At 37.2% G+C, this 23,923-nt stretch overlaps 1 protein-coding gene across 1 annotated transcript in view; it reads left to right on the top strand.

Moving 5' to 3' along the window:
* Positions 1 to 18,124, top strand: part of LOC136037490 (inactive phospholipase C-like protein 1) — a 169,147-nt gene extending 151,023 nt beyond the window's left edge. The window contains exons 14-16 of the mRNA XM_065720206.1: positions 8,914 to 9,228; positions 10,611 to 10,876; positions 17,963 to 18,124. Of these exons, the coding sequence (XP_065576278.1) occupies positions 8,914 to 9,228; positions 10,611 to 10,876; positions 17,963 to 18,005 (624 nt within the window). The 3' untranslated portion in view covers positions 18,006 to 18,124. The remainder of the gene's footprint in view (positions 1 to 8,913; positions 9,229 to 10,610; positions 10,877 to 17,962) is intronic.
* Positions 18,125 to 23,923: the final 5,799 nt, after the last annotated feature.

Genomic DNA, 23,923 nt, shown 5'->3' with positions numbered 1-23,923 from the left:
CAATGACGCGTGCGAAACGTCGACTCCAAGTCAAATTCGTACATTGTTTGGCATCATACTAACAACTTGCTCTCCATCAGCTCCTACAGAGCTATGGGAAAAATATAAATAAAAAATGTCCGAAGATATACTCCATCGAAAACGGTTAGAGACGTCAGATATGACTTTTGATTTTACATCAGAAATTTATAACTACATTTTAGTTATTATAGAAGATTTGTGCGTATGTATGGCAAACAAACCTCTTAGGATTTGGGAATGCCTTCACCTAATCGTACCGCTGCTGTTTCGACATGTGTAGAATTGGATCGTGAACAATGTTACAGTACGAGTGATCTTTTGTCGTATGTACAAAATAACATTTCCAAGTTAACGTCGGAACAAAAAGACATTTATGATACGATAATGCATTGTGTCGATAACGACGTTGGAGAAATTTTCTTTTTGGATGCGCCAGGAGGTACTGGTAAAACATTTGTGATAAAACTGATTCTGGCATCAATTCGATCAAAAAATGATATAGCGTTGGCAATTGCGTCGTCCGGAATAGCCGCAACGTTGCTGTCTGGTGGAAGAACTGCTCATTCCGCTTTGAAATTGCCTCTGAATTTGCATTCTACAGAAACTCCCACGTGCAGTATTTCCAAATCATCTGGGATGGGTAAAGTATTGCAGCAATGCAAACTTATTATTTGGGACGAGTGCACAATGGCACACAAAAAATCGCTCGAGGCTCTGGATCAATGTTTGAAAGATTTGCGAGGGAATTCGAAACCCTTTGGCTGCACATTAATATTGCTTGCGGTAGATTTCAGGCAAACATTACCTATAATACCTAGATCAACCCCTGCAGACGAAATGAATGCTTGCCTGGAAAATTCTAATTTATGGGCACACGTAAAAACATTAAAATTAACTACAAATATGCGTGTCCGATTGCAAAACGATGACCGTGGTCAAACATTTTCAGATCAATTGCTGGCAATTGAAAACGGAAAGCTCCCAGTAGACTCAATTTCAGGACGTATACAACTACCTGCTGAATTCTGTAATTTAGTGACGTCCAAAAATGAATTGATTGAAAAAGTATTTCCGAATATTCTAAACGATTATAAAAATAATAAATGGCTAAGTGAAAGAGCGATTCTTGCACCCAAAAATATAGACGTCCACGAAATCAACAATATTGTTAGAACCAAGATTCGAGACCAGGCAGTCCTTTACAAGTCAGTCGAAACAGTTTTGGAACCAAATGAGGCGGTTAATTATCCATCTGAATTTTTAAATTCCGTGGATCTTTCAGGGTTTCCACCACACGTGATACAACTAAAAATAGGCGTACCAATAATACTGTTAAGAAATATCAACCCACCAAAGCTTTGCAATGGCACGCGACTTGCCGTAAAAAAAACAATGGAAAACGTAATAGAGGCCACAATCTTGACAGGGCCTTTTGAGGGTGAGGCTGTTCTTATTCCTCGCATTCCCATGATTCCAACGGATCTGCCTTTTCAATTTAAAAGATTGCAATTCCCAATTGGATTAGCATTTGCAATCACCATCAACAAAGCTCAAGGTCAATCATTAGAAAAATGTGGTATTGATCTTAATACTGATTGTTTTTCCCATGGACAATTGTAAGTTGCATGTTCGAGGGTCGGTAAACCTGACAATCTATTTATATGCAGCGACAATTGGACAGCGAAGAATGTTGTATATTCGCAAGTTTTACGCAGTTAATTTGTATTGTATCTATCTATCTATATAAAAACCAGTTGTGTGTATGCATGTTTGTTTGTTTGTAAAAAGAGCGTTTGTATAAGACGTCGTTATTAGCACATAAGGCTTTGTATATGCACAGACAATGGGAAAGCCAAGAATGTTGTATATTCGCAAGTTTTACGTAGTTCAAAACACATATATAAATCTATCTATATTCATAGGTGGTACACAGGGACACAACTACAATGGCGCGTAACTAATATGGCGCGTAACGACTTACGCGCGGGGGGGCTTGGGGGGGCGTGAAGCGCCACCCCAACAGCTAGTATATATATATATATATATATATATATATATATATATATATATATATATATATATATATATATATATATATATATATATATATATATATATATATATATATATATATATATATATATATATATATATATATATATATATATATATATATATATATATATCAATCTATATTCACAGGTGTGACACAGGGACACAACTACAATGGCGCGTAACAAATATGGCGCGTAAAGACTTACGCGCGGGGGGGGCTTGGGGGGGCGAAGCGCCCCCGCAAACTAGGTGTTAGGGTGCCGTGAAGCGCTACCCCAACAGATAGTATCTATATATATAAAAATAAGTTGTTTGTTTGTGTGTCTGTCGACTAACGTCATTGCAAGGATTGAGCATTATGCCGTCATGAAGTTGTTTGTCGACTGACATCATGTTTGTCAACTGACGAAATTACAGACAGGGACACAAATGACGACCGGGACACAGGGACACGGGGAATATAAATGACGACCGGGACACTCAAAGAGAAATTACAGACTGGGACACCGGGACACAAATAACAATCGGAACAGGGAATATAAATGACAACCAGGACACAGGGACACAACTACAACGGGGACGCCTGGGGGCACAGGGGGATATATAAATGACGACTGGGACACAGGGAATGTTCGATTAGCAATCACAATCAACAAAGCTCAAGGGTAATCATTAGAATAATGAGGTATAGATCTAGATACGGATTGTTTTTCCCATGGACAACCGGGACACAACTGACAACCGGGACACAGGGAATTTAAATGACGACCGGGACACTCAAAGAGAAATTACAGACCGGGACACCGTGACACAAATGACGACCGGGACACATGGAATATAAATGACGACCGGGACACACAAAGAGAAATTACAGACTGGGACACCGGGACACAAATGACGAACGGGATACAGGGAATATAAATGACTGACGACGGGGACACAGTGAATGTTTGATTAGCAATCACCATCAACAAAGCTCAAGGGCAATCATTAGAATAATGAGGTATAGATCTGAATTCGGATTGTTTTTCCCATGGACACTTATATGTTGCATGTTCAAGAGTCGGTAAACCTGACAATCTATTTATATGCACAGACAATGGGACAGCAAAGAATGTTGTAGATTCGCAAGTTTTACGTAGTTAAAAACATATATATACATATATATATATATATATATATATACTAGCTGTTGGGGTGGCGCTTTCCGCCCCCACACCTAGTTGGTGGAACCCCAACACCTAGTTGTTGTTCGCACCCCAACACCTAGTTGGTGGGGACGCTTTGCGCCCCCCAAGCCCCCAGCGCGCGTAAGTCGTTACGCGCCATATTAGTTACGCGTCAGTGTAGTTGTGTCCCTGTGTCCCACCTGTGAATAGATATATATATATATATATATATATATATATATATATATATATATATATATATATATATATATATATATATATGTTTTTAACTACGTAAAAATGCGAATATACAACATTCTTTGCTGTCCCATTGTCTGTGCATATAAATAGATTGTCAGGTTTACTGACTCTTGAACATGCAACATATAATTGTCCATGGGAAAAACAATCCGTATTCAGATCTATACCTCATTATTCTAATGATATGTCCCTGTGTCCCGGTCGTAATTTGTGTCCCGGTGTCCCAGTTTGTAATTTCTCTTTGAGTGTCCCGGTCGTCATTTATATTCCCTGTGTCCCGGTGTCCCGGTCGTCATTTGTGTCCCGGTCTGTAATTTCTATTCGAACAATCCCTGTGTCCCGGTCGTCATTTATATATCCCGCCTGGGCCCCGGCGTCCCCGTTGTAGTTGTGTCCCTGTGTCCCGGTCGTCATTTATATTCCCTGTGTCCCGGTCGTGATTTGTGTCCGGGTGTCATAGTCTTTAATTTTTCTTTGAGGTTCCCGGTCGTCGTTTATATTCCCTGTGTCCCGGTCGTCATTTGTGTCCCAGTATATAATTTCATCAGTTGACAAACATGACGTCAGTCGACAAACAACTTCATGACGCATACAGCTCAATCCTTATAATAACGTCAGTCGACAAACATGACGTCAGGCGACACACACACACACACACAGACAACTTATTTTTATATATATAGATATATATATATATATATATATATATATATATACAAGCGCAACCTTCTTGAGGAAAAAGCTGCCATGGCGGAGGAAGCGGCAAAACGAGGTGACTCCAGAGCCGTATACAAGATTACTAATGAAATTGTGGGGAAAAGCCGAAACGTAAACGGACCAGTCAAGGATGCGAGTGGCAAAACTGGCACAGACCCATCGGAAATCGCCGAAGTATGGGCCTTGCATTTCGAAAAGGTTCTGAACAGACCCCGCCCTCTGGATCCGCCTGACATCCCCGTAACCTCCTGTTTGAACCTCCAAATCAGCACCGAAGAACCGTTTGATGTAGAAATCAGTCAAGCAGCCTGCAAGCTGAAAAATGGTAGAGCTGCAGGTACAGACAGGATATCAGCTGAGATGATAAAAGCATCACTTGGCGTCTGTATGACTGTGTGGCTGACACTCTTTGCTAGCATTTGAAATTCTCAGAAAGTACCTGATGATTGGACAAAAAGTACGCTCATCAAACTTTTTAAGAAAGGTGACGCGACAAAATGCGACAACTGGAGGGGCATTAGTCTCATTTCGACTCCGGGTAAACTCTTCGCACAGATTATTCTCCGGCGCATTCAGACAGCCCTCGATAGTCACTTGCGTGACGAACAGCATGGCTTCCAGCCGTCCCGTTCCTGCACTGACCTCATCTATGTGCTACGAATGATCGAGGAGTCCAATGAATGGAGACAAAAAATGTACCTGATTTTCGTGGACTTCGAAAACGCGTTCGACTCCATCGACCGAGACTCGCTTTGGAAAATCCTGCGGTACTATGTAATCCCCGAAAAAATAGTGTCCCTAATTGTTGCATTGTATGAAAACACAGAATGCTGTGTTCGGACCCAAGATGGGAACACCAGATATTTCCGTATAAAGTCCGGCGTAAAACAGGGTTGTGTCCTTTCTCCGTTACTCTTTGTCCTCGTTATTGATTACGTACTTTGTGATTGTACAGGATTTGGCATCCAAATTGGAGAAGCCAAGAAGCTAGCCGACCTGGATTTTGCTGACGATATTGCCTTGATGGAGAGGAACAAGGCCAAACTCCAGGATCTTCTTAATACTATCTGTGAAAATTCTAGCCGACTTGGACTCAAGATCAACACGGAGAAGACAAAGAGTATGGCAACAACCGATTCCCCTCTGGACAAGAAATGCGGATATTCAACCATCGAGCAGGTCGTGGAGTTCAGGTACCTCGGCAATACTGTGGAGAACTCAGGATCAAGTGAGCGAGAAGTGCAGCAGAGGATTGGGCAAGCCAGTGGAGCTTTTAACCGACTAAAGCCAGTATGGCGATCGAAAAAGTATTCCCTGAAGCTGAAATTGAGACTATTTAATAGCAGCATCCTTTCTGCACTTCTCTACAGCAGTGAGTGCTGGAAGTTGAATCAGCAACAAGAAAGACGGATCCTAGCCTTCGAAAACAACTGCCTTCGGAGGACCCTGAACATCGAATGGAGGGATCACGTCACAAACCAGATAGGCCGCTCTATCTAAGGCCAGCCGAGGGTCACAGACGTCATCCGGCAACGTAGATGGCGTTAGCTTGGGCACGTGATCCGTATGAAGGAAGACAGGATCCCTAGGCTGATCCTAGAGTGGCAACCCCAGGGAACTTGCAGGAGAGGTAGACCCAAGAACACGCTGCGTCGCACCTACCAACGGGATTTGTTGAACATCCACATGACGATCCAGCCTCAGTGGGAAGATGTTTGGGCAGTGGCGCAGATGCGGGATGACTGGCGGCTCTTCGTGGATGCCCTGGGTGCCTCTGGCGGCACAGGAGGATCTAAGGTCTAAGGTAATATATATATATATATATATATATATATATATATATATATATATATATATATATATATATATATATATATATATATATATATATATCACAGGTGGGACACAGGGACACAACTACAATGGCGCTTAACTAATATGGCGCGTAACGATTTACGTGCGCGGGGGGCTTTGGGGGGCACTAAGCGCCCCCACCAACTAGGTGTTGGGGAGGCGCGATGCGCCCCCCCCCCCCAACAGCTAGTATATATATATATATATATATATATATATATATATATATATATATATATATATATATATATATATATATATATATATATATATACTAGCTGTCAAGGCATCGTCACGAATTTAGATCCTCAGTTTTTTGTTTTTTTTTATTTACTTTTGAGGAGACTTGGGCTTTTCAATAGGACTTTCCCAGGCAGTCAATTTTTTTCATATTTTACTAGAGACTATCCTTGAGACAGTGAAGTAGGAAGTATTTCAATTTGTTCAGCTAATTTCTTGGAATGTAAGGTCTACTTATGAAAAAGTCACATTATATAATCAAAATGCTAATAACTCTGAATTCAAACACTTAACTTCATACCATCCTCCTGATTAGCCTCCTAACATGAAAATTTCCTTTGAAACATTATCTGGTGCAAGGATCGTATTAAAACCATCTCCTTCTCCGGAGAATATCCCCGGAAAAGGATATTTTCTGGGCCTTTTATCATATTGTAAACAAGCAAAACACCAACATCAATAGCGCATTTCATCATTTTTCAAATTATACAGGGATTCGATTTAAAATATCCTTGATATATGCCAAACGATTCCAGCAAAGTTTGAATAAGATTCAGGTTCGTGCTTGATTAAAAAGCAATTTCCTTTGCACCGACATTTTATATTACTTTATTTATGTGTCGAAACTCTACATTTTAGTAATATTACATGATACTTGTTTTACATACTCAAATTCTCAACAAAATTATATACCAAAATACTTTTGACTCGTCAGACTTTTTTTTACCTCAGCTACTTAACCTACTCTGAATGTCAACAGATTTTAATAGCTATTGCATATTCTCATATTGAACTGGTTATAGAATTACCCTTAGGTCTTCATGCTAGGCAATTTAATTGAACATTTTTTTCCTTGGGAGTATGATTAGAACTGCATATTAGACCATAATAAACTAGAATTGAGCCAAGCCACTTCAAAGTTGCTATTTCTGTTGAATAGAATTAATCTATTCAAGCCAGAGTTGTAAATGAGTATTTCTCAGATGTGTCAACAATTAGCTCAAATAAAGCGTGACAGTTAATTCTCTGAGGGATAGGTTTAAACTGCTAAAGGTAAAATTCGATCTGAATAGTAAAGTTTCAAGCTTTCACTACACTTCCTGCTTATTATTTAGTAACTGCTAGAGACTATTCCCAAAATAACTGATTTAATTTAGCTTTTTATAATATACAGAGATATTATTAGCACTAAGAAATAATCAAATAACAAAAACAATAGACAAAGAGATAAATAACAGCATATACATAAGCCATCTTCAGCGCTTCTTCTGATTAGTGGTGTCAATTAAATATTACAAATTTAATATTACAAAAGAGGAGCTTTATCCTCTATTTTATTTGTAATTTTTAGTGTTCATTTTGAATTGTTTCGCCTTGTTTAGCTCCATATATTATTTATTTAGTTTCATTTTGAATTGTTTCGTCTTATTTAGCTCCATATATTATTTATTTAGTTTCATTTTTCATCTTTTGATGATTGTTACATATATTGTATGTATTTTTTTTTAACATTGGTATCATTGACCTGCAAATTTTCCTTTACTATTTCTTGTTGTTTTTTTCACCTATATTATCCAATATTTTTCGTATTGTTTTTAAAACTTTCTCAACGTCTCATATCGGTTTTATTTTATTTATATATTACGTATTTTTTGGGAATTATTGCATTGTAATACATTAATTATTCTTACCTACAAATCATGTAAATTTTTGCGTATGAGAGCCATTTTGCATATAAAATTTCATCTTATCTTTATTTTAAAATTTCACCTTATCTTTATTATCGTCTCTGTCTCACTTTTCTATGAGACATCAGATGGGTGTAGAATTTACTAAGTAGGATTTGAATATACTTTTTGCTGGTAACATTTGATTTTTTTTCAAGGTCCCAACTCCCAAGCTCGAGACTGAAACCTCAAGACCTTATAGAAGTCACAACGACTGGTGATCCTGAGTAAAACTTCTAAAGACCGAAATTAGATATTAAGTTTTATCATTTAAAAAAAGGTTTTTGAAGTCTTCCCTTATAAAAACTCAAATAAATATTTAACTATCTGGATATTTTATGAAAATGATTGTGGGTTACGTAATTTGAACAAGTATATTCTTATGATGAAAAGCCGTTTTGCTATACACAGTCCAAAAAAAATTGGTATAAGGAGGCATTCGCTTCTTACCTAGACGAAAACCATTTAAGATTTCAAGTCGCGAGAAATTACAAAAAAAACAAACACTCATTTATTTTTTATTTAACATTTAAGTTAATTAATTATTATTAATTATTTTGATTATAATTACTTAATTTTTTTTAGTTAATTTTTATTTTATTAATTAACTAGTATTTTATTAATTATTTTCATTTATTAACTGTGCCCTATACTTTATTTTAATTGAAATAAAATTTCAAAAGTTACAAAATGATTATGACCGTTAGATTATTTTTTTGAAATTTTGAACACTTACAGTTTCTTTGCGCGGGGTAAGTGCTCCCTCTGTCCTTCCCCTAAAACCACCTCTCCTTCTATCCCTTGTAATATTCCAATTAGATGACCTGCTCAAATAAAAATCTCATTTTTTCATTCTTTACCACTTTCAGTTTCCAGTTCTACACGTTCAGTGTCCTTGCTTACCACCACCGTTGCAAAGAACCATAATTTGCCTGGAAAGGACACTTATGGAGAGTCATTGGATCGTAGAACATTCAGAAAGTATTGTTACTCAGCTTCGTGGTTGTTTAGATGGTATTTCTCAATTAACCGAAGAGATTGAAACGATGTGTTCGAGCCACGGGCTTAAAGGGAAGAAGATGACAAAAGCTATTGAAAATTTCGCATGGAATGTAAGAATTGTTAAAGGACAGTTGGATCTGTTGGAAAAAAGTAAGAAAGAGGCAGCAAATATCTTAGAACAAGTGAGTCAAATTGTTTTTTTTTCGGAATTGAATATAAAGCAGTGTTTTTGTTTTCAGGTAAAAGTAGAAAGCCACGTCAAAAAACAAGGATAGGCAAAAATCACCCTTAATAAAAGGGAGCCCTCAGCTCCTTAATCTTCATACTTAAGCATGAGTAAGTTTCGGAGAGAACAATACAAATTCTCAAACAAGTAGTCCAATTAAAATAACTAAATAATAATTATAGTCATTTGAATACGCTTGCTTTTAAGTATAGAGTTCTCACTAAAACTGGAACTGACCGATTCTCACACTAAATGCCGATCAAGCGCCGATTTCAGCGCTTAACAACAGTCTATATTTGTTAGATTCTAATTAGCTTTCCGTAAAAACAACAGTTAAAACTTGCCATAAGCATCTGACTGTCGAGGAAAGGGGCAGCGACCCCACTCATATTGGCTCAAGTGATTCCTGTATGCAAAGATAAGGACTTCTCGTAACTCAGCTCCATTCTGACAAGTGATAGAGTAATCAAGAGCGAAGCCAACTCATGAATCGTCAGGGTATCTTCCGCAAAAGAGAGACTCAACAGAATCTGGCAAAACCTTGCTGTCAGCTCCTTCACAATGATGTAGACATTCAATTATGCTATTCAGCACAGAGGATTGGACAGTAACCAACATGACTTTGAAGAAGCTGTTTGTGGCTCGAACCAAAGGGGTCTAAAGATACAGGGATGTTGCTGGTACTGTTTTATCAGTAATGCCAACCTCATGGGCCGTAATATGCATATTTTATTTTCCCTGCAGGTAGCTCATTGTAAGCTGAGATGGTAAGATTATCTTCTTTGAGTGCCAGAAGAAACCCCTGTCACCTACAATTTTGACCTCGTGACCACCGAATGGAAACGACCAAATCGTCGTCCAAGAATAGGATTATCCAGTAGCCTACATCAATTCCTAAGCAAGGCAGTAATAAGACGTGAAAATGTATCAGCGACTGGTCAGGACCGAATTTTTTTGGAGGATGATGGTATCGGCTCTCTTGACGCTGGCACTAAGATCGCATGAGAATTAAGTACATTAAAACGCAAGACAAATTCTTATAAGAGGTACTGAATCATGAATTACCTTGTCTCTTTTGGTTATTGAAGTAGTTAGTATTGAATCATTTAAGCACCTCTGTATCGTTTAGAAATTTTATAGATTGATTGAGTTTATTGATCACTAAGTCTGTATTCTGATTCTATTATTATTGATATTAACATTTTTTGCATTATTATTGTATATACCGTCTTTTTTGTCTTTTTCTAACACTAAATTGGTTATCTATTATGCAGCGACAAATAGTTTGCTTTACGCTATATGTAGAAATAAATAAAACAATTAATTCTTTTATTTTAGATTCGAAATTCTGCAACTACGATTTGCACTATCTCTAGTCGAGGTTCAATACGTGAAAAGAAGCAAATCCAACTCAGTTTCAAAGCTACACGACTTCCTGATGACACAGACTGTGAAAGTCCCGGAATAGCTTCACCCCGTCGCAATGATGAAAATGCCCAAGATGCGGTGCTAAAAAAGGCTCCAACATCTCCAGTTCTGCCAGATATTAAACCCAAGAGCATATTGAAGAAATCAAACTCAACTCTAGAGTCAAACTTGCAAGGGTATAATCCAGATGTGACAAAATCACCTCAAAGCCCCCTCCCTAGATCACGTAGCCCTATACCACCAGTTCATAAGGCGAACTTTTATCTTGGTGAAAAATATGAACCCAACACAGCTTTATAGTGTTAGCTTTAAAGATTTACCTGTTTGAACCTATGTTGTTTCGTTGTTTATGGTGTTTTTCAGTTGTTCATCAAAATTTATACGGATTTTTACAGATTTCCACAGGAAAGCGTGACTTTCTTCACCCTGGAATGTATTTCTAGATGTATGTCTGGATAACATTTATGTCTATTTTGATTCAGCTTTACAGTTTTTTGCTTTTTTTTAATTTTGTGTTTTCCAAGCAATATACAGGTCTCTCAAGAGCACGAAACAAGCACATTTTCTTCGAAGATTAAAACATAATATAGCGACCTCTCACTGGTATTTACAACACCCAAAGCTATTACTCAGGGCCCGCAAGTGGTGAACCTTCAAGACCCCGGACCCTAGTGAGCAATTCCATCAGGCCCCCTAGCATCCAATCCGAACTATGACTCATAGCAACTAATTCCAATGGAGGCCCTAGCATCCAATCCCAACGAGCCCCCTAACCTGACCACCGGGGAGCTCTAGCATCCAGTTTCACTGGAAGCCCTAAGATCTAATTCCAATGGGGACCACTAGCGTCCAATTTTAATAAGCCCTTAACCTAACCACTGGGGTCCCCCTACCATCCAATTTAACCTAGGCCCTAGCGAGCAATCCCAGCTAGAGAAACCAATTCCAACGGAGGTCCTAGCATCCAATTCCATCTGGGGCCCTAGCGAGCAATTCCACCAAACAGCACTTGTGCCGTAATAGGGAATGTTTACCAGTGTTAAGGATGATTTATTCACAAGTGACATGCTTCAGGACCCGTGTGGAATCCCCGGATTTAACTGAGGAGGACAGACACCTGGGACGTTACATAATACTTTACGAACTTTCATTTAGCATAATTCTTTACGAACTTTCATTTACTTTGTCTTTCTTTTACTTTTTGGTATTTCATTTTCTTTCAAGACATTTTTCTCAGGGAACGTTTATATTCCAATGTTTTTGTCCACATTTTGATTCGAAAGGGATTTCTCCTCAATGGAATGGAGTGCTAACCAGTTGAACTATGAACTTTCATTTACTTTGTGTTTCTTTTACTTTTTGGTATTTCATTTTCTTTCAAGACATTTTTCTCAGACCTTTATATTCCAATGTTTTTGTCCACATTTTGATTCGAAAGGGATTTCTCCTCAATGGAATGGAGTGCTAACCAGTTGAACTATGAAAGTCTTTCTAATATTTTAATTCGCCTAATACATTCTACATGATTACATATTGTACGCAAGGAGAACCCCTTTTTCGCCCATACTAGAATGATTAAATGAATTACGTGTTCTGACATGGCAACAATAATTGAAACGCAGAGGGAAAAATCGATTACTTGAAATTGCAATCATTTGGTATGCACGTGCATGTTAAGTAATGCTTTTGAGAGTGCTATCAGATAATATTGCGCGTTGTTTTTAGCGCGTTTTTTAGTAATAGAGTCTTTTATTCTATTGGAATTTGAATGTTCTATCATAGATGAAATAAAAGCGAGACTATCATTATGGCTAGAATACGGCACACCTTCATTCATGATCAAAAGTCTTTCTTTTCCTCTTTACTACACAGAATTAACACTTATATTAGAGGTAAATCTTGAACGAGCATACCTGGGTACACAGGCTACAAGATGCTTAAACTGGAAAAACGATTATCAATCGAAGTTTTATCCTGGATCAATAAATCTAAAAGATACGAAATTTTATTGTGCATACAAATTTTTTAATAAAAACAAATCTACAAGTATTATTAAAGAACGTATAAAAGCAATTCAAACTCAAAAAGGGAAGTAAAACGTGAAAAAAGCCTATAAAGGATAAAATATGAGCAAAACGAACCACGAATTAAAGAATGGAGGGGATTCTCTCAACTAATTCGAGAGGGAAGTCTTGTTATTAGAGGTAAATTTAAATTATGTTTAGATATTTTTGAGGGCTTTTAATGAAAACGTCTCGTTTCTTTCAGCCAAAACTATGTGCCCCTAGCTGACAAGCGCACATTAGAATAATATTTTCTAGTTCATGTTTTCGCAAGCCAACCCTCCGTGACACACCATTTCAATTCACACTACTCTGCCACACTATCACTGGCCCCTCTAGCATCCTTTAGTATCCCCTTATCATTTCTAAGACAATTTTCAGGTATCTTCCTGTTAAAAATCATTAAATGCAGTGGTTCATGATATCGCAACTCAACCCTCGACGTGATACACCATAACAATTCAGGCCACTGTGCCAAACTATGACTGGCGTTCTGGCACCCTCTAGAACTCTCTCATCATTCCTAAGAAATTCTCCGGATATTTTCATGATAAAATCATTTATTAAATCCAGCACTTCTTGTTTTTCTAAGCCACCCTCAACATCTTACGCCATCTCGATTTGTGCCACCGTACCACACTGTAACTGACCCTCTGGCACCCGATAGCACCCCATCATCATTTCTAAGACATTTTCCAGGTATTTTCTTATTAAAAATCATGTATTAAATCCATTGGATAGTGTTTTCACCAGCCACCTTCAACGTGATACACCAAGTCAATTCATACCACTGTGCCACGCTATAACTGGCCCTCTGGCACCCTCTAGCATCTTCCTCATCAATCTTAAGACATTTCATAGGTATTTTCCGGTTAAAAATCACACATTAAATCCAATGGTTCGTGTTTTCAAAAGCCAACCTCAACGTGAATCACCATGTCAGTTCACGCTACTGTGCCACTCTAACTGATCCTCTGAAACCTTTTAGCACCCCTCATCATTCCTAAACCATTTTTAGATTTGCATTAATAAAGTGATATCCAATTCCGCTTCCCCCGCTTCTGATCCCCGCTTACAAAGGTTCCATATCCGATTCTGCTGGCTTCCACCCCCGGTTTCAGTTCCAACACTTCTGCTACTCGCCCGATGGAGTTCATAAAATAGTTCCGATTTCATCAATTTTTGCACATTATCTAAATCTTGCGACTTTATCATATAGAATATATTAGCCGAACTAAAATATTAGAAAAACTTTCGTAGTCCAACTGTTTAGCACTCCATTCCATTTTGGGAAATCCCTTTTGATTCCTAATGTGGGCAAAAATTCTACGGAAGATAAATTTCCCTGGGAAAAACGTCTTGAAAGAAAATGAAATCTCAAAAAGAAAAAAAATGTCTTGAAAGAACATAAAATCTCGTAATGTATTTTGTAACATCCCACGTTTGTGTCCTCCTTAGTTAAAACCGGCATTCCCCATGGGTCCCTGAAGAATCATGTCACGTGTGAATGTGGCATCCTTAACACGGGTTAACATTTTCTATTACGCAATAAGTGCCTGCTGCGTGGAATGGCTCGCTAGGGCCCCTGATGGAATTGAATGCTAGGGCTTCCGTTGGAATTCGTTGCTAGGAGATCCTGCTGGGATTTCTCACTAGGGCACCAGTTCAAATGGATGCTAGGGGCCCAGTGGTTAGGTTAGGTTAGGAGGCCGGTGAAATTAGATGCCAGGAGGGCCTCAGATGGGATTGGATGCCGGGGGACCCCATTGGTTAGGTTAGGTTTGGGGCCAGGTGAAATTGGATGCTAGGGCTCCCCTTTAGAATTGGATGTTAGCAACCCAAGTGAAATTAGATGCTAGGGCCCCCGGTGCTTAGGTTAGGAGGCTCGTATGGATTGGATGCTAGGCCCCCTAATGAAATTGTTTGCTAAGGGCCCCCTGTTGGAACTGGATGCTAGAGGGCCTGGTGGAATTGCTGGCTAGGGTCCGGGGTCTTGAGAGTTTTCACTAGCGGGCCCTGAAGGTTTTTTCCCACCTTGCTTTTGTAGGTTTTTTAAGTAATTACGTAACAATCAAGTAAAAATATTCCTTATTGCGTAGCAAACACCAGCATCTCGAGGATAACGTTTGTATAAGTAGAAAAGCAACTACAATTACGTAATAGACCCCTGCGTCTCTTAGAAAACATTCCCTATGACGTAACATGCACCTGCATCTCTTAGAAAATTAATAGCATGTGTGTCTTGAGGGAATTGCCGTTCAGCTTAAGTCACTAAAGTAAGAAAGGAGTAGTGGCTATGGGTGTTGTAAAAACCAGTGATGAGTCACTACTAACAATTTAAATGTGTATATTGAACTAGCATTAAGCTGAATACAGAATTAGCTTTTCAAGTATTAAGTGAATAATTATAGTTGTTAAAAACAACTAAAGATTTACTCTTTAATCCTTGCTTGTCATTTCTTTTTAATTATAATTATTATTTTCTAGACATAAAAAGTCTGAAGAACTTCCCCACGAGAGATTATAATCCCTGTAAAAATAAGGAAAAATACATAAAATACAAAATTGCTGGCCACTTTATGAAGAAAAATTAATAGTCTTTTTCTATGCTTAACCCTTTACTGGCAAAGTGAAGCCTGTTGATTCCTCGCTCACGCTAAAGTCTTTGTCATAGACTTCACTAGTCTTACCCAATTAAAAAGTTTTATATTGTTGTACTTTAAATACTTTTGTGCTCTCTTGCTCCATTACAAAAATTCAAAGGCAGCATTGGTTCAAAGTAATGAGCTTCTAAATAGCTTTTCAAAATCAGGCATACACGTGGATATTTCTACAAGAAGGTCAGAGGTGGTAAGTTCTTCCCAAAAAAGGAATTTTTTTTCAAAAACCATATTTAAAGCACCGTAAAGCTTATACGTAACGAGCAAGGAGTTGAGAGGGAGAGGCCTGGCCCTACCCCTCCTTTCACAAATCTTTATTAGCTTGATTTTGTTTTGCTTATTCGATTTAGACTTCCATCAATTGGTCTGCTGTGAATGCTGTTCTTTTCCTTATCTTATAGATTTATTCATTTTTCCAATCTTTTTTTTAAATGTTTTATGTATTTTGTTTTTATCCTTTACAACATTCAATTTTGCAATACTCTTAAACTGTAGCTTATACCAAAAGATCGCAATACCTATATAACAAGACTTATTAGTTTCAGGTTTCGCCACTCACCGAACCATAAATATAGTATTGCATAAGCTTTTTTTGCAGAGAATGACCTAGACTTGCCTGGAAAACAGCAAAATATTTCTATTTCTATATGACTTTCACCCATTTTCGAAGTGTTTTTCACTTTTCAGCAAAATAGAAAGCAAATCACAAAAACATAGTTCGGTAGAGGTAAAGCTGAATTTCAGCTACTGAATTTACTTTTTTTTTAATTGAAATACATTTTTTTAATTTGCGGTTAATTTTGAATTACAATCGAATAGTTGTTTAATATTTTAATAGTATTTTCGTCAAGATCGCAAATTTGACACATCCTATTTTGAGAGTGATTAAAAACAGACGATGAATAAAAACAAAACAAGCAAGTGTGGTTCTGTTTAAAAGAAATTAAGAACCCCTGTAGAAGATACATTTATTCACGCATCCTTTATAAAGTCTTTGAATTGCTAAGAACTCCTTATATTCTCATTTGTCCTGCCTATACATAACTAAAATAAATTATGTCTGTACAACTCACGTATAAGCTTTCGCCTAGGATTTAAACTCCACATACCACTGTTCTCAGCGTCATAGACGTATTTTATTTATTTAAAATTAACGATACCCCGTTTTAAATATTGATTTTCCGTTTTAAATATTGATTTTTACTCAGACTCAAATGAGCAATTATTTTAGTTGCGAGAAGTTAGTCTTAAGTATTTCGAAGAGTCTGAAACGCCTTAAAAATGACGCTGAATTGGAATGGAAAGCATACTTTTTAAATTGTCATTGTCAAAAAGTCTACTGTAGTCAGGGTAAGATCTGGGGGGGGAGGGGGCTAGAGGAGGCAATCACCCCGGAGGTGGCAAACCAAGCTTAAATTGTAAGATTTTGCAATTTTTTGGTTGGGAGAGGCCAAGTCTACATTTCCCCCTTCCCCTGAGAAAAAACCTAGCTCTGGCTGTGACTATGGGCTTAAAGTCCTTAACATTGAACAACAAGGAAAATCACATTTGTACATGAGCAGCACAAATGGTTTTCATTTCCTATTTATCAGCTACAAAATAATTAAATAAGACTTATCTCAAGTGGGCACCCCTAAATGCTTTTATCAAAATACTCATGAAGAGAAGCTGTAGTTTTAAGTAAAAAGTTTCAAGGCCAGGGATATAGCCGAGGAGATAATAGAGTTTTTTTTTATTCCTTGATAAAAAAAAAACATTCTAAACTAGCAAGTAATTTAAAACACTAAAGAGTATGTCTTTAATTTTCGATGTAACAATTAGATACTTTTTCAAAGACCATACTACCTTTCTATGACGAACAAATAAACGTTCAAATGGGGACAAGTCCTTTTATTAGACAGTGAATAGATACTGAAGTCTGGATATTCCGACGGCATATACAGCGGTCGTCATCAGCAGAAATACTAAAGTATTAAAATTAGAACTAGCATATTTATACAAAACAGTAACTTCCGGTCTATTCACTAGATTTGTCTGAGAGAATTATAACCGGGTTCATCCAAAGCCTTGAATTGTAAATTTCTTAGTTGATAATGTCTAAATATAAGTTGAATTTATAATGAAGGGGGCAAAATCTTTTTCTTCTTCTGATTACAAAAGGAATGTTTTTGAATTTATGATTTTATACTTTATTGTTCACATCTCCCCATGAATGAACCGGAAGTTATTATTTTGTTCTGAATAAATATGCTAGTTTAAAATTGTAATACATTAGTGTTTCTGCTGAAGACGACCGCTTTATATGTGGTCTAAACATAAAACTTTTGTATTTTTTCACTATCTAAAAAATAGATTTATCCCCATTTAAACATTTATTTGTAGTATATCTTTAATATAACGTATTTATAGACATGGCAGAAAATTCCTTCTTCTTTTTATTTGTTATCAGAAGCAAGTTTAATCCGGTTTGAAAAATAATATTAGTCAGTAGAGAAACATTTTTTCCTTCCAAGAGTACTTTTATAATTTTTCTTTTCAGGTACGTTCCGTGTCCCCCGAAGGAATATCCCGATGAAGAGTAGCAATTATAGCTGCATTCCAGGCCATACAATAGACATACGTGTTAGTTTTTTTTATTATTTTGTTTTAAACTAGATTTCTTCACTTATATGGTTCGGATAATATAATTTTTCAGTTCAAAGTTTCAGTTCAGTTTCAAGTTTCAGTTTAGTTTTAAAGTTCAGCCTGAACTTTAACTTAAAGAAAACGAAGTTGGTTATTTCCTTTATTTTCGGGTAACAATATGGTATTTTACTGTTTAAACTATTGTCTTTATTTTTGCTTCTTCAAAGGTTGAAAGCTGCCATTTTTTAAACCTGACATTTCGTGCATAATCGAAACTTCAATAGTTAATGTCGCACAAAATAGTAAAGTAAAGAGCAAAGATGAAACTTAAACGAAAAGAAATGATTGCTTCGCAGTTTACGCAACGTATATCAGCAATATTGGTACAAATAAACTGACTGATAACGTTTCCTTAAACTGTAGAATTTTCAAAAACTAATACTTTACTGAAAACTAACCTCGCTTGAGGTTTTGAAGGAATTAAAGTTGTATGCTAAAATGTACTGATTGAGAAAGCATTGAAAGCATTATGAATAAGTCTTTTATTTTCTGCCGGATTCATTATTTGGTTGGGTGAGTCTGAGATTTTTTTTTGTTCATGAATCCAGACACAAAAACCACAAAGGGAAAGTAAGGAAAGTGCAGATATAGTTTTATAAATGGTTTTACGAAAAATTCCCTTTAGAACAAGTTTCTTAATAGCAGAAAATTTGCTAAATAAGAAAATCAAAGAGCAAGTATATAAAAAATTCAACTATGAGGAAAGTCAAAAATACTGCCACCCTTCTCGTCAAAATTATATTTTATCCATTGGTATATAAATATTGCGTCTTAAATCAATTGCGTAATAACGCAAAAACTAAAAATAAAAAAAACATGTGTTTCTAGATGTATATTTTCACAGTCTTGACTGTAACACTGCTTATTGATTTTGGATTTATGCTAAACAACCTTATTTTTACCGCAATGGAAAACAAGAAAATGTATAAAACCTTAGTCTAGGTTAACTATATAGCGGCTAGTGATCCAGCCCGCAGAGCTGTCACTGCTGCAACTGACCCAGAATAGGTACTCGGGGTTTGGCAACGCTTCATAGTCAGCTTTAGTAAAGGAAGTGTCGTCTGCATCGGTAAGTCCCAAAACACTCGAATTGAGTTCTTGAATACATGTGAACTAAATCTTTTTTCGTTACTTTCTCATTTCATATGCCAGTCGTCTTATAAAAACCCCTTTCTTTTGATATTCAGTCGTTGGAAACAATCGAATAGTTGCATGTCAAAGTTGTCGGTTAAGGATATAAGCAGTTTTCAAGTGTCAATGCTATACCTCTTCCTACTCGTGATCATTATTGATTATTTAGGGTAACGTCATTAAGAATGCAATGTTAATTTAGGGTGCAAAATCAGTGAGAAATAGGCTAAGAAAAAAAAAGCCAAGAGGATATTTGAGCATGTTAAAAACCGTAAAGATTTCGCGCTAATTTTAAATTCAGTGCATATTGCTATTTTAGACCTATTTTGAATCACTATTTCACAAATCTGAGCTTGCTGATTGCAACCAGATATAAGGCTAAAATTGAAGCATAGAAGCCAAATCTGTGTTTCAGGGGACCCAGGCCCCCTATAAAACTCACCCCCTAGTTTCACACACATAGTCACAATTTACCTAGTTATACTCATTAGTACTGAAGGAGTATCAGGGAATTATCCATAATAAATCACCCCTTATCATCAAGATCTCCCAAAAAGTAGTATAACTGTCTTAAATCAAAAACGCATTAAGGTCATATTTCACAAAGAGTTTTAATTTCACCGACTTTTGTATTAAGGACTCCCAAGCATGCTGATCACAAATCTGAGGCTATTTTTACGAAACAGACGTCAAAAATAAAATGCATTGAAAACTTACTTGATAAAAGGTAAATAAATCGCACCTAGTAGATATCAAGAGTTATGCAGGAATTTGCCATTTGCATAATTGAAGAGCCTTAAATTGACTCCTCTCGTCTGTGACCTCGCCCCACCCAGTTCGCACATATATAGATGCTATGCCTCTTCCTACTCGTGATCCTTGGGGCTACATGGAAAGCAGGTCGTCCTTGTCTGGGTTGGGAGGATGTCATAAATAAAGATTTAAAGGAAATGGGAACTTCCTGGGAGGGTGTAAAGAGGGAGGCTTTAAATAGATTAGGTTGGAGGAGGAGCGTGCGTAGCTGCGTTGGCCTCAGGCGGCTTGGTGCTGCAGTGAGTTATTAGTAGTAGTAGTAGGGTCGTTAAGAATCCAAAGTTAATTATTACAGATGTTCAAGGTCGTTACGTGATAGCAATATCTTACAAGGTCGTACAAGGAAGACCAAAAATAAAAACACATCTAGTATAAATTCTAAAATAGTGACTGATTTTCACCAAGTGCGGTATTGGGGGTTTGCGAGTTTGCTGATTACAAATTTGTGGCAAATATTAAAATGGAAGGGTGAAAACTTGTAAAGTAATTGAGTAGATATTTCACACATAGTAAAGATGTTACACCAACTGGAATATAAGAGCGGTGAAAGGAAAATCAATTTTTACATTAGAAAGCCAACGTCTTGTGATTTTGAGCTTTGCTCTGTTTGCTTGCGCCTTCAGCTTCCGCAAATAAAGCCTAATTACCTCCTTCTACTCGCGACAGTTGGTAAGTCAGACTTTTGGTACTTGCATGCTTGTTATCACGACATAACATTTCTGGCTTTTACATATTTATTAAAAAAAAAGGCTTTTTTAACTGAAAGTAACGAGCGATATTAAAACTTAAAACGAACAGAAATTACTCCGTATATGCAAGGGGCTGTTCCCTCCTCAACACCCCGCTCTTTACGCTAAATTTTGACTCCTTCTCTCAACTCTACTTTTTAAAACAGTAAAAAAAAATAATAAAAAAATAAATAAACAGTAAAACTATTGAGCCGGGTCGCTCCTTACTACAGTTCGTCACCACGAAGTGTTTGATATTATTAACATTTGGAAAGTATTGCGAGCTTGTCAATGGAAATCTGCAAAACATAAAAAGAATCGTACATATTCTATTTAATTATTTTCATCCTAAATGGTTTACAGTTAGTTTGTAGCGTCCCTCACCTCCTCTTTTTTTACTGGGTACAATTAGGTGTGCTAATTAAATTTATCTTAAGCAACAAAACATAAACAAAGCCTTCTAATTTTGAGTTCCAGCTGTTAAAAGGCTTAAATGTAGATTAATACACCGATGTACTAGCAAACACAACTGTCAATTATGCAATCATAATCCAATTTAGATTTCTTTAATAAGTAATGGGATTTTTTCAACCACCCCGTTTTAGTTCAATAATTTTTAGGTTTCCTATTAATTTTTTAAACATCACAATACCTCTTAAATAAGTGCTGTATAAAACCGATCATGCATATATTATTTTTATTCCTTACGAAACATTTAATGAATAGACGTTCAATTGAAATGGGTTCTGATTCTAGTCTAAAATAATCAACTTTCACAAGGAGTGATTTGTTCATCTATCAAAAAATTGGTTCACGATGGTGGACTAAACACACAATAAAGCCACTTAGTTTTATATTTATTTAAAATTACTTTTTTGATAAAGGAACAGTTGACCTGATCTATTTACTAATAGAGCTAATCATAATTATAAGCAGCAAAACTAATTTTTCAAATCCATCTAAAAACTTCAACATCTCTAGTCGAAATTAATTCAATTTGGCTGTTCAGATAAAATGAACTGTCTAGTTGTGCCTCAACGTGCTTATTATGGGTCAATCCTAAATTTGCCTTCGTTGATTTTCGATATGCTTTCGACACAGTCGACAGACAGTCACTGTGGCGGATCCTTCAATCTGCTGGCGTACTCTACAATAAGACCAAAAGTGCTGTCATTGTAAATGGCCAGCTCTAATCATATTTTAAAATTAGAAACAGTGTTATGCAAGGCTGCGCAGCTGCTCCCGAACTCTTCAATTGTGTCATGGACCAAGTTCTCAAAGAAACACTGCTGGTGCATCCGTTTGGCATCGATTTTGCTGGAAGAGTTCTGTCAGATGTTGACTTCGCTGACGACGATACTGCTTTGGTATGCGAAATCTTGCTGACATCAAAACTGCCTTGGAAACGCTAGCATCTGCTGCATAAAATTTTGGTTTAAATGTAAACTGGACCAAGACCAAAATATTATCTGTGGACAAGACACAATGCAGCCCACTGACAACTATAGAAGTTCACCTACATTGGTCGAATTGTCTGCTCAAATGGAAATCTAGATGTAGTGATATCAGCAAGGGTAGCAAAGGGGAACGCCGTTTTCGGCCGCCTTCTGAGAACAATATTTCACAAACCCCAGATCAGCTGTCTCACGAAAGCTCGTATCTACTCTGCCTCGGTAGCAGGTGTTTTGTTGTGCTCGTCAGAGACTTGGCCTTTGACTCAGTCACAGATGATGAAGATAGATGCTGTCCAAACAAAACTCCTCCACAAAATCGAACACGTTAGGTGGCTCGACAGGGTACGGAACAAGGATATCCTCCGGTCCTTTAAATTACCACCCTGTCAGAACAGCTTGAGTCCCACTCGCTCCGTCGATAGGGTCATTTAATTCGCCTACCCACTGAAACACCTGCCTGACTTATATTCGACTTTAATCCAACTGCAAATGCTGGAAGCACCCCCGAGGTAGACCAGGTATGAGACGAGCAGATATCATCCACGATCGACTCACAGCTAGCCCAAAACAGACCACTCTGGAGACGACTAACGGCACTGACGTTTGGTTCCCTCTACGCAGGCAATACTGCCGAGCAAGAGCTTTAAGTAAGCAAGTCAAGTCAATCCTAAATAATGGACAGTTCATCTGCACATATCCTTGACAGTTCATTCTTCACTAACGACATTCACCAGATACAGGTCAAGCTGCTTCAATTGGCGAGCTCAATTTACGCCATTCAGACAAAAAAAAATACTGTCATCTGGTACCAGTACTGCCATCTGGTAGTCCTGTATACTATGTGACAGCATATTCAAATTGTTTTTATTTATAAGTCATACTGTTTTACTTATCTTTCTGAAGCTAGGGTGCTCCGAAAGACCGAGGAAGATTTGTTAGATTTGCTAGAGAAATTGTCTACGGATTGTTTTGGGATCCGTCGAACTGACAGTATTTCAAACAGCAAACTATGTGAAAAATCTGGTTCAATCCCGCTTTCTAGAACTATAATGAGAGAAAGGTTTAGATGGCCAGGACAGGTTCTGTGATGAATGATTTCAGATTGCAAAAGATCGTCCTTATCAGTCAACCCTCTAGGGCTAAATGAAAAGCAGGTCGTCCCCGAATGGGGTAGGAGGTAGTCGCAAGGAAGGATTTATGGGGTAGGAGGGAATCACGAGGAAATTGAAATTTCATGGGAGGATGTAGAGGGATACTTCGAATAGATTGGGATGGAGACGAAGCGTACGTAGCTGTGTTGGCCTCAGACGGCTTTGTGCTACAGTGAGTTGTTGTTAGTAATAGTAGTAGTAAATGCAGTATCTGTCATGTTAGTGACTTTTAGTAGCCTGCCGTACAAAATAGCTAGAAAGTATTTTACTTGGTTTTTATTGAAATTGTGTAATTCTTCGGTTTCTACCCCACGTGGAAGTTTTAGATGACAGAACTATTTTCTCTTTTTATACCGAAATTTGCCGAATTAGTGATCTTGTCATTTTTAGTCTTTACAAATTTCTTAAGAGATCTTAATCCTTTTAAGAACCTTAAATGTGTTGCACATATTCGTCTTTGCAATAGTAGTTTTTATCCAATATTATCTGTTCTTAGAATTGAATACACAAAACATGAAAAAAGAACGAAATGAACTGA

This window comes from Artemia franciscana, chromosome 17 (genome assembly GCF_032884065.1).
Source record: "Artemia franciscana chromosome 17, ASM3288406v1, whole genome shotgun sequence".
NCBI classification, from domain to species: Eukaryota; Metazoa; Arthropoda; class Branchiopoda; order Anostraca; family Artemiidae; genus Artemia; species Artemia franciscana.
This window is presented reverse-complemented; position numbering and strand designations above follow the sequence as displayed.